This window comes from Anas acuta, chromosome Z (genome assembly GCF_963932015.1).
Source record: "Anas acuta chromosome Z, bAnaAcu1.1, whole genome shotgun sequence".
Lineage (NCBI taxonomy): Eukaryota > Metazoa > Chordata > Aves > Anseriformes > Anatidae > Anas > Anas acuta.
Window position 1 is genome coordinate 34,958,250 of NC_089017.1, and position 11,909 is coordinate 34,970,158.

The window sequence follows — 11,909 nt, forward strand, 5'->3', positions numbered from 1 at the left end:
TTTCCTTCTCCCCTCTATTTTTTTCCAACTCCCCTGGCACCCCATCCCGTGGCAGTGTGTGCAGGGCTGGCCCCTCCATGGGATGCTGGGCATCCGGAGTAGGCTGCTGGGCGCAGGGTGTTGAATGGGTCTGAAACCTGTTAGTGAGAGCAGCGTGCACGGGACAGACACCCCATCCTCCTGAGGAATCACAGACCTGAGGTGTGGCTTTTCTTCTTGTATTAAATTCGCTAGAACTGGGAAAACCCCAAAGAAACCTCCTTTTTCAGAACAGCAAAGCTGTTTAGAAAGTTGTAAATAGTTTTCCGCGACCCAGGTTGGGTGGGAGGGAGGACTCAGAAGCCTGACAGGAAGCTCTGGCACTTTGCCCCCTTTCAGTATTGCTCAGAAAAGTAGACTTCTTTGTGGGAAAGAGGGGGAGTGGTAGCAGCAGGGAATTGCCGTTTTGGAGCCTGCAATTTTAAATTTCTTTTTTAATGGAATATGAGTTAGGTGACCTCAGAGCTGGCAAGAATGACAGGCCTTGGGAGGCAGAAATGGCAGTGTGAGAAGAGGGGACAAGACTATCGTTTCAGTCTATCCACTTCAACTTGAAATTTATTGAGAAAAAATAACATGATATTTTTATGTCAGGCGGGAGCTCAGTTACAGTGAAACAAGGCTTTTGAAAGTAGGTGTGTACAAGAGAAAATACATTTTTTCTCACCTCTGTGATTCACTGCTCTCCCCACAGTAAATATAAAGCAGCAACATTAGTCTTTTCCCTACGAATCTGAAATGTCTGGGGTAATACCTATTTCCTGGAGCTGTAAAAGCCAAAAGTTGCTTAAAAAACATGAACATCTTTGCCAAGTCTGTTCTCTTTTTCTACACTTCTGTGAAATGCACTGGGGAACATACATGCTGAAGATTTACAGTCTGCTGTGTTGAGAGCACAGTGATGTGCTGAGAAAAACCCTGCTTTCCATATTCATTGCTACAATGGAAAACCTATTGCTAGTCTTATGGAAAGATTTTATTTATTTATTTATTTATTTATTTTTTAATAGTCTCCTCCTGGTCTTTGTTTGAATTCTGACATAATCCCAAAGTTCTCCACTTACTTTGGTTCATAAGATCCTGACAGAGCACTCTAAATTATAGCATGTATTTTGTCTTTTTGTGCATTTTGCAATGGAAACTATTTTCTAGGTAGTGTATCTTAGGCAATAAAAAGTCACATTTTTGAACTATATTTTCATGTGGCATTGTCTTGCAGATCAGATGAAACTTGTTTCGTGCTCATTTGAAGTGAACAGTGGGAGAAAAAAACAACAAAACATATAGTACCTCTTAAGCTGTAGATTAAAAATAGAAAAAACTGTTTTATTGACTTGCACAATAGAGCTAAACCTGTGCACTGGAGCATGATGCTGATCCATGTTAGTGCTGTAAGAGATCTCATATTTTCTGAGGAGGTTGTTGCTGCTGGTACTATTTGTCCTTTAGCTCACTAAAGAAATATAACTGTGGGCATACCTACACTGCCTTCAAAAAAGGGCGAAGAAAGTCTCCTCAGACCAGTAATCGAAATGTTTTGCTTGAAGAGGGATCAAAGTACTCAAGAGTTTGACAGCCTCTTCCCTCCCCCATTAGATTCAGGTTTGGTTTTACAGGTGACATTACCTTCCCTGCTAAGGGGCCTGCCAGTTTGTCCCCTTCTAAAACACGACATTATCACAAGGGAGTGATTAGCAAACAGTGTAGGTGGGCAGCAGGAGTGCAGAGCCTGCTCTGTTCCAGAGGAAATTACAGCTCCTGCATTAGAGTACTGTGAAAAAAAGAAAAAAAAAAAAGCATATGCATTTTACGTAAAAGTAGCCAATGCACACAGATAAACCTGAGGAACGCAAGGCAACTCAACTGTTCTACTGTTAAACCAGTCAATCATACTTTAAATGTATGTTTTTTTTGGCATGTTTTATTTGTTTGTTTACTTTGGGATTTGTGAGTGTACTTTCTGTGTCAGCTAGCTTGAGGTAAAACTTTCCTTCAGTACTGAGTCTCAGACTCCTTGATATAGGCGATGGTCACTAAATGGCTTTGTAGCAATGACTTCCCTTTGTTCAGCTGAAATTTCTTACTAATTTAGCTCTTCCTGTGGGACCTTTAAGAAAAGATTCTAATGCAAGTGGGAATCAGACTTTAAACTCTGTTGTGAGGAAGATGTAGCTGACAAATCAATAGAAGGGCTACCAAAAATTATACTCTTTCATTGCCTACCTAGTTCTAGTCACTCCTATCATTCAGTGTCCATGTAGTGGTAGGTGTAGCAGTGGTGTTTTGTTTAAAGCTGCCTTCTAAGCTAACAAGTCACTAGAAATGTGTTATTTCTTTCTAAAGAAAATAACTGCCTTTGTTTTCCTTTGCCTGTTTTATAACCATCTCCGAAGGTAAAGCCCTGCACTCTTGCAGAGTGTTATCAGTGAGCATCCACATGCAGCCCTGCTGCTCTGGGCATGACTTTCAGAATTTGTGTCTTAGCCCCGTACAGTCTAATGGTAGCCCAAATACTCTGCTTGTGCTGCTGTGCTTGGTTTCGTAAGACAGAAGACAAGTGGAACAAACATGACTGCTTTCATTCGGTTACAGGCATAGCTACTTCTAAGATAGTATCATGGAAATGTTGAGTACATGTGACCCTACTGTGTGTAGTACATCTTTTCAGAAAACCCCACATCCACACGCATTCCATCCTTGTGCTTATGCATGTTGGTGTTTATGCAAGCAGTTTATGGCTTTAAAAATTACTTTCTCCTCAGAATGAATGTTCTGCATAGCTGAGCCTAAATGGAAGCAAGTCAATTGTGAAAACTGCTTGCAGGACACGTATGCTTTGAAGCACATTGGATATGCCCTAGGAAAACTCAAAGATTTTTCAGCAAATCCACCATCAGTGGAGGTCCTTCTGCTGAAGTGTTGGAGGAAAAGTTTGATACCTCAGGTGGAATTTGTGAATGGGGAAAATGAAGAGCAAGAATCTGGGACGACGCCAGCTCACTTGCTATTCTGAGGGCCAGCTGAAGCCTTCTTATATCTCCTTCCCCAGCCCCAAAGGCAAAAAAACTGTGAAAATAAGTCAGTTCTGACTCTCACTCCCCACCCATCGAAAGGATTACTTGTCTTGTGGCCCATCCCAGCCAGTACTTCAGAAATGGGTATATTCTGTACTACATTTTCCACTCAGCATTTTTTCAATAGGTTTCCATAAAAATAAAAAACCAACAAGTTCTCATAAGTGTGCGTAGGATTTTATTGCAACTGCCAGAAAGGTTTCAAATATGTGATGTAAAGTTTTGACTAAAAGCTAACATGTCTGTGGATGTAAACTTAAGGCACATGTTAATGTTTGTGCTGCTGGGATCTCTCTCCTTCAGCTGTATACCAAAAGTCACAGAAGCTACAACAGGTGTAGAGAAACACTTTCATCTAGTTCCTCTGGTGCTCTTTTAGAGGAGAAAAAGTGAAGGGAAGGACCTATGGGCACCTTAGCTCGACAGCCCGAGGGAGCAGTGACACTGAAACCTTCTGGCCAGGCATGCAAGACCAAGGAGACCATGCATACATTTCTTAGCTGTTTTTGTCCTCCTGCCAGCCTCCGTGGTGCTGCTGGGCTTTAGCTCCTTCCTGCCTTTCTGTCACACTTCTGCAAGATGTACAGGCTGCCTAAGTACCCCAAAGTACTTTCTTACTTTCTGCCTAACCACTTCTGAGCTTCTGGTGCTGATACTGGCCCATGGTGTATTTTGGAGGCCACAGCCGTCCTGTTTCATTGCTGAATTGGTGTTTTACATCTTGCTTCAACAGTTTCTCCACTGGTGTGAGGAAGGACTGGAGTGCCAAAATCAAAAGGCATTTGACCTTATGTGTTTTTTGGTCCCTGGGCCACCAGCCCTATATCATCTTTTCAAGAGATGGGTCTGTGTACCAATTAACAGCAAGTCCTAACTGCTTTTTCTAAAATAATAATAATAGAAAAAGATACTTACCATAAAAAGTTACGGTAATATCTTGGAAAAAAATATGTATACTTAGCCTATGGTTTCACTTTGTTTTCTGAACTACTTTAGACAGGACAGATGAGGGTTATGCATTTTACATGAGTGTTGAGAAAGGGGTCCCTGTGACAAAGGAGAAGTAGGAATTGTTTAGCAAAGCCACAAGCCACAAATGCTTATGCTAATTGTTTGAGGGGGCTTGTTCCACTGACCCATGTTTTGCATGTTGCTAACTCTTCACATATAACTGCTGTTGGAAGAAGGAGGAAGGAAGAAGTTGAGGCACTGTAATTTGGGCAGAATGAATTCTCCCAGAGAGCGATACTACCCAGATGCGAAACTGATTAGAGGCAGCTCTTGCTTTTAACCTAGTTAAGGAAAAGACACACCTCCTACTCTCAGCCGTATCAGTCCAAACAAGAACCTAAAACGTGGAGGCTGAGTTTGCTGGACTAGGGCGTGGTGATCTGCTAGGTCTCTGAAGCCTTCCCATCAAGCAAGGCTTTTCCAAATTCCCTTGTCCAGATCCACTGTACTGTTTTGCCTTTGTTCCTCCTTGATGATCCTCACCCCTGCTTTAAGGATTCAGTTTCATGATAAGCTTGAGTTGGTTTTAATCAAGCGTGCTGCTGCTGAAGGAGGAGGCACCATTCTCCTCCATCCCTCCCTGTTCACATGTTCCTGGGGTGGGAGCAGGCTGGGGCTATCAAGGCCCTCAGCGTCCTACCAGCAGACAGGGGACTTCCCCGGGGCCAGGCCTGCTCCCACACTGAAAGGAGGTGCTGGGGATGTGTGGCTGGGAGGGATGGGAGCGATACTGCTCCTTACAGCAGCAGCATGCCATGTGTTGGACGAATCCCACCATGGAACTGCGTCCGAAGGGGTGGGCTCTGCACAGCTGGGCTCAGGCTCATGGGCCTCTGCCATGGCTCCTGGCAGGTCAGCGTAGCAGCACCATGCTTCCTCTGCACCATCATAAGAGTCCCCTTGACTGGTGTGAGTGTAATGCAGCTTACTGGATGGGGCCCTGGCACACCTGATCTAGTGGGTGGCATCCCTGCCCATGGCAGGGGGTTGGAACTGGGTGGTCTGTAAGGGCCCTTCCAACCCAAGCTGTTCTGTGGTGATGGTAACAGTACTGCTGTTACCTGTTATAGTCCAGCCAGTCTGCATAAAACATCCAAATGAAATTCAGTCTCCCTTGGAGCTGTGCTATAATCTTGTAAAAGATGTTTTCTTTAATTAGTATTATTGAAAGCTTATATTTCTTGTGGAATTTTGTATTTGTTTTTAAGGATGGATGAAGCCACACTAATCTGAAGTCACAGGCAGAGCTGGGCTAAGAGGGTGCTACTCCCTCTTGTCTGTGGCTGCAGCCTTTCCTTGACTAATTTCGTTCCTAGTTTAGTCCTTTAGCACAAATACCCATACTGTCTCTTCCTGACTCATTCAAGTCAATAATGTGGCTCACGTTTACCACTGAGCATGTAGGGTAAAACAAGTTTATAAAGTAACCAGGTAAACATGATGCTAACAAAACCCAGCTATTTTACAGCACCTTTACAGTAATATGAAAATTATATCTGACTTTTATCAAAATGTCTCCCAAACATAATGATATGAACATAAAGGTAATGAATACTTGCTTCATAGATGAATAAATTAAGATGCAGGTGATCCAAGTTATTTTACCTCTGACACAGAACAGATGTTAGAACAGGAGATTTTAACTTGGTACAGTAATCCTTCCCAAAAGGCCTATTTAAATGTCCAGTGGTAGTCTGTAGGAGAAATCAGGTTGAAGGGACCTTGTGCTTTCTGTTTAGTCTACTTTATGGTTTCTATACAGCATTTAAGAACAATTCTGTCAGGAAAGAGGGAAGCAGGCAGGTAACAAAACCTTTTTACCAACTCTTCCAAATACCAGGAACTGCTGTGCATTTCCCCTTTGAATGACTGCTGCATCAAAAACACAGCTGTAATGAGGAGGAAGCAGTGGAGGATGGAAATGAGTCAAGTACATAACTTCTGAGACCAAGCCTCAGCTGAGAGCAGGTCCAAGGCATGAAGTCCAAGGCATGTGCATGAAGTCTTTTTTTTTTTGTCGGTGGCTGTGCAGACCTCCTTCCTGCTCTCCCAAGTACAAAGCTGTGTCCGTTAACACTGAAGCTATCAAGAATTTGAGAAGAAGATGGCAAAAGCTTTGCTGTTATGAGCCATGTTAGGCTCATAAATCTTTCTAAAACAGAAAGAGCTATATTTTCTGCAAAAAATAGAAAATCTTTCCTAACTCTGTGAAGGTCAGTGTTTGCAAAGAATGGGGGTATGGCCAAGTTCTAGTACATCTAGAAAGGAATTCCAAACATAAACAAAGCAGCTTATGGTTAAGACTGCTCAGTGGAATTGGTATGTCAGTGAGAGGAATTGACTGCGGGGAAAAAATACATAAAGATAAGTGCCTTGTAACCTGTAAATGTTTACATATTTCTATTTTTGGTATAAAGGAAATAAAAGTTCTACTTATTTTGAGCTCAAAACAACCAGCTAGCTATAGGTGACATTTCTGAAACAGATTATTTACCCTGTATTTATCTAAGTCTTCCACTAAAAGCAGACTAAGAAGGACTTCTTAGCAAACTTAGTCTTTGGAGGTCATAGCAAGTGAAGGTCTCAATGGTAGCTTTCAGTTAAGGCTCTGTCTCCCTGAATCACAGAGAACAAGAAATGGGTGGCAATTCTCTTACAGTGCACGTTGTTCCTCAGTGCTCATGCTTCTATATAAACTGAGAATATGATAAAGTAGAAATGCTAACTCTTGTCCTAAAGAAAAGGGTTCCAGTTTCTGACAGCTAAAAATTCACAAATGTAAGTATGTTTGAATTACATATTAACTTTAGCAAAAATCCTTGTTCAGATGTGGTTAGTAAGCAGAAAAGCGTAGTTTAAAGTTAACCCATATCACAAACTACGTTCTATGGAAATATATACTTGATAGAGGCTATGGAGACTATCACATAGCTGCTATTCTTCTTTTATCTTTCTTTTATTTCATATATCATGGCAATTTATTGGATCAGATTTATTAGTCAGAACTGGCAGGATGTCACGTAACGAAGTGTGTGGTAAGTTGTAAAGCACGTTAAAACTTGCTCTAAGTTATGTCTTTGTGTTTGATGCTACAGCACAATCTAAAAGTAGTGACTGAGGAGTTCCCCTGGTCCATTTGCAGTGCTGCGGGCATAGTGGTGGACAAAAAGCATAGTGCGTCCCAATGGCACCACTGCTGTCAAAAAGCTCTGCAATGCCACATCGCAGTTTTTTACACACACATATATTGGGTTTTGCAAGTTAAGAGCCACAATGTATGAAGAATAGGATGCAAGCTACAAGCTAAAATGATACTGAGGTAGCTTAAAGAAAAGAGGGGAAAATAAAATCTTACGCTGAAACAGCAAAACCCAGAGGAGAATATAGCACAATCTTCCTTAAACAAATGTTCTTACTAATTATTTTGGGAAACAATTGCTTGGAGTCAAAAAGTTACTCAAAGCACTAAAATTTTCTTGAAAGTAATAAAAATGAAAGGAGCTGTAGCTCTCTCAAAGACTTAAATATTTCACAAACCTTTTAATTTAAAGATTAAAATGTTGGAAGAGATTCACTATAAATTATATTGTTTTTCACAACTAGAGCTTGGTTTGAAATTCAGATCTGTGCTGAATTATTCAGATAATGAATATGTAAGCATAACTGCTTGAGCAGCAGTGTAAATTGTTTAAGAACATCATATTCTTCATTATTTTATATGTATGAGGTAGTACAAAAAGGACATCTAGTTCTTCAATCTGGTTGTAGACTGCAGTGCTCTCAACAGCTAGAACTATAGCAGGCACATGACTTTGGGACAAACCCTTCACAGAGTGCTGAAACAGAACAAAGGCATTTCAGCACTCTGCAAACAGAATATGGAAAAAACAAAACAACAACAACAACAACAAAAAAACAGAAGCAGAACTAACAAAAATAATGTAGCATCTGGGTTGCAACTCACCCTTGCAGCATGTTTCCACATAAAAAGCAACTGCTGAATAGTTTTTTTTTTTTAAAAAATGTGTCTAAATGATGGTAACACAACACTGCTGTGCTCTTAGATTTCTGCATTTTGTAGAGATTTAACACTAATCAGCTTTAAAGATGGATCATAACTACTGCCTTTTTACCTTGAAGAGGTACTTCAGCAATTCAGTCACAGCTGTTTTCAGAACTCTGCAAGCTGAGGAACCATGCTATGCTAATTTCTTTTTTCCTTTTTCATCAGCCCTTTCTGGATAGTGTTTCTAAGATCATCTGCAGGATGTTGAAGAGACTGCATCTCATGTAAAAATCTAGGAAGTCTTCAGGGACTGCTTCCCCAGTAAGAAGATGAATTGTGAATAGTATCTAGGAAGTGAGTGGTACGTTAAAACTGTAATTAAACTTATGTCACTGCTAACATGTGTATAAAACATTCTTGTCACATTCTGAAGATGAGTTAACATCAAATACTTGCTTGTCAGAAACGTATCTGACTTACCTTGGCTTTGTCAGATGCAGCTGAACGTGCTCTGCTGTCTTACTGAACTTGAGTTTGTAGTCGTAGTAGTTCAGCTGACAGAAGATTGGAAATAGCTCACAAAAGCTATGTTTCCTGTCCCAATATTTTTCTTGAAAAAATACACTAATTTTATTCATTAACTTCTAATTTTCAATAGAATATTTTTGTCTGAAGTATTCACTTTTTTTTTTTTTCCCAGTCAGTAAATAGCAAAGTCATTATTATCCATTAATTTTTTTAAGAAACTCTTAAGTAACTGCAATGACAGCTATATTTTATTTCATTTTAGGAGTTTTCCTTCCATCTTGCTGACAAATGCACCAAGTTTCTGAGAAACACAAACTGTTTCTTCTGAAGTTGTTGAGGCTGATATGAGCAGAGAGGAGGACAAATTTTCTTAGCCCTACAAAGCCACCTGGTATTTGAAATGCTGAAAAGGAAACTACGGTTTTGCCACAACTCATGCTTCAGGCTTTTCTTGGGTCTAACTCTGATTTTAGTAGTTGTTTCAGTTTTGAAAGTTAACCAGAAACCAAACTTCTTAAATCGGAGACATCTAGAGCTGACTAAGGAAGACCCTATTGGCAATATTAACTGCACCAGGATAATAGAGGGTGATATAGAAGAAATTCAAAAGGTGAAGCTTGAGACATTATCAATATCATTTAAGAAACGCCCCAAACTGACAGCCAATGACTATATTAACATGACAGCAGACTGTGCCTCTTTCACTAAGATGAGGAAATACATTATGGAACCTCTCAGCAATGAAGAAGCAGAATTTCCAATTGCTTACTCAATAGTGGTTTATCACAAAATCGAGATGCTTGATAGACTTCTAAGATCTATCTATGCTCCTCAGAATTTTTACTGCATTCATGTAGACAGAAAGTCTCCAGAATCCTTTTTTACTGCTGTGAAGGGAATAGTTTCGTGTTTTGATAATGTCTTTATTTCCAGCCAGCTAGAGAGTGTTGTATATGCTTCATGGAGCAGGGTGCAGGCAGATATTAATTGCATGAAAGATCTCTACAGAAGAAGTTCAAACTGGAAATACCTAATAAACCTCTGTGGCATGGACTTCCCTATAAAGACCAACCAGGAAATAGTAGAGAAACTGAAAGCCCTTAAAGGTGAAAACAGCTTGGAGACAGAAAAAATGCCTGTTTATAAAGAAGTAAGGTGGAAAAAACACTATGAGATTATTGATGGTAAGGTAAAGAACACAGGTATAGACAAACAACTGCCACCTCTCAGTACTCCAATTTTTTCTGGTAGTGCCTATTTTGTAGTTAGCAGAAGATTTGTAGAACATATATTAGAAAGCAGCAAAATCCTCAAATTTATTGAGTGGGCAAAAGACACTTACAGCCCTGATGAATACCTGTGGGCAACGATTCAGAGAATCCCTGAAGTCCCCGGTGCTGTTTCTTCTAGTGACAAGTACGATGTTTCCGATATGAATGCACTGGCCAGGTTTGTCAAGTGGCAGTACTTTGAAGGAGATGTGTCTAAAGGTGCACCTTACCCACCATGCAGCGGAGTTCATGTTCGGTCTGTCTGTGTGTTCGGGGTAGGAGATCTGAAATGGATGCTGCGAAACCACCACTTCTTTGCTAATAAGTTTGATACTGATGTTGACCCTTTTGCAGTGAAATGTTTGGAAGAATATTTACGACACAAAGCTTTGTATCTGCAAAAGAACTGAAATACTGCACTCTCCAGTCATGAAACATAAGTACAAATAATATACAGTACAACTTATATACTACTTTAACATGCAACACTGGTGGTGGTGGTGCTGATGAATGGCTATGATGGTTATCACCACGATGGTATGGTGGTGACAAGGCCTTGCCTGGTCCATGGACAAGTTGGAGCGAAGATATACCTCTGAAGATGAGGACGCCTTGTGTTACACCTTGAGTGTTGGAACTTGGGTTCAAAATCAAAGATGGCAGTTTTTGGAAGCCTGACTATTTCAGATATTTATTATATAAATACGTGTTATGGTGTGATTAATGGGCTTCCTTTGGCTAAACAACTTGTTTGAAGGCCTGGAAAATGAATTTTTTTCATGGTTATTTCTGATTTTTTTTTTATTTTTTCCCGTGAATATAATGCTATCTGGAAAAGAAAAATGAAGAGAAAAAATGGGGAAGAAGCAGTGGGACTGTACAAAGTTCGTATTGAGTGCTGGAAGATCTCAGGAAATTAACATGGGAATTGATTTGAAAAGTAAACAAAAGGGGATATACCAAAGCCAAGTGTCATCATTTAACTTAAATGTGATTGCTGCAGTTCTGCAATATGTAATTCTTAATCCTCCTGGAAACTTCATCTTCAGCATGGAGTATTAAGGACTTGTATTCCTATTTTTGTAGCAAAATCTTGCTTTTGTACTCTTAAGCCTTCCCTGATAATGTGATATGAAGTTTATATACTAGTTCCTCGTTATATCATCTCAGGGAAACTTCATTTTTGTGCCTGATGAGAGTTAGACTTGTAACTTAATACTTACTGTGTCACAAGTCTTACTTTTGAATCCAAAATGACTCAAGTTTCTCAAAAACTTAAAAGAAGAATTGCAGCAATGTCTAAATATTACTGATGGAACTGTGGATTTCTGGTTTCTGTCAGGCTCAACTTTCAATCCAGATACTTTTAACACTAAGTACACAAAAATAAAGTTATTTTTCTAAATGATACTGTCTCTTCCTACAGTTAAAGTCCTAAAATGCAATGCCAGAAAATCCTAACCATGAAGACCTAAGATGACTTTACTGTATATTGCCATACACAACTGATGCTGCAGCAGAGACAAGTCTTGCCTTTCCCCTATCCATTCATTCAGGCATCCATGCTTGTTTGAATTTAACATGTGCTGCTGTTTCTTACTTACTTATTGCATCTTTTAGTAGAAAGGAAAGGGGGAAATACATGTATGGATGAATTTTGTTTCAGATCTAGCTAGATCTGCTTGATCTAGCTTCTGCAATGTGGCACAGGTACTGCAAACAATACAAAAGCATGGTGATGAGGAATCAGGACTGCATGAGGAATGATATTAATTCTTTTCATAGTAATCCTGATTTGTTATGTATCCTATCTTATTTCTGATATTCATTATTGACACTAGCAAAATAGACTGTTTTGTTTGTTTGTTTGTTTGTTTTTTCCCCCCTTTATTTGTGTTTCTTGGACTGTTGCTGTGAAGGCAGTAAACGTTTCTCACAAAGGTGGATTGTCATAAGTTTCTTCTAAGATCTGCCCCAATG

At 39.9% G+C, this 11,909-nt stretch overlaps 1 protein-coding gene across 3 annotated transcripts in view; it reads left to right on the plus strand.

Annotated features, from left to right (window-relative positions):
• GCNT1 (glucosaminyl (N-acetyl) transferase 1) overlaps positions 1–11,337 on the plus strand; it is an 11,972-nt gene extending 635 nt beyond the window's left edge. Inside the window, exons 1-3 of one of the 3 annotated variants that reach the window (XM_068667033.1) lie at positions 1–201; positions 8,356–8,491; positions 8,921–11,337. The exon at positions 1–201 is cut by the window's left edge and continues 420 nt beyond it. In XM_068667033.1, coding sequence (XP_068523134.1) covers positions 9,059–10,339 — 1,281 coding nt within the window. In that variant the 5' untranslated portion in view covers positions 1–201; positions 8,356–8,491; positions 8,921–9,058 and the 3' untranslated portion in view covers positions 10,340–11,337. The remainder of the gene's footprint in view (positions 202–8,355; positions 8,492–8,920) is intronic. The other 2 variants (XM_068667032.1, XM_068667034.1) reach the window with 2 other exon arrangements.
• The last annotated feature ends 572 nt before the right edge of the window (positions 11,338–11,909 follow it).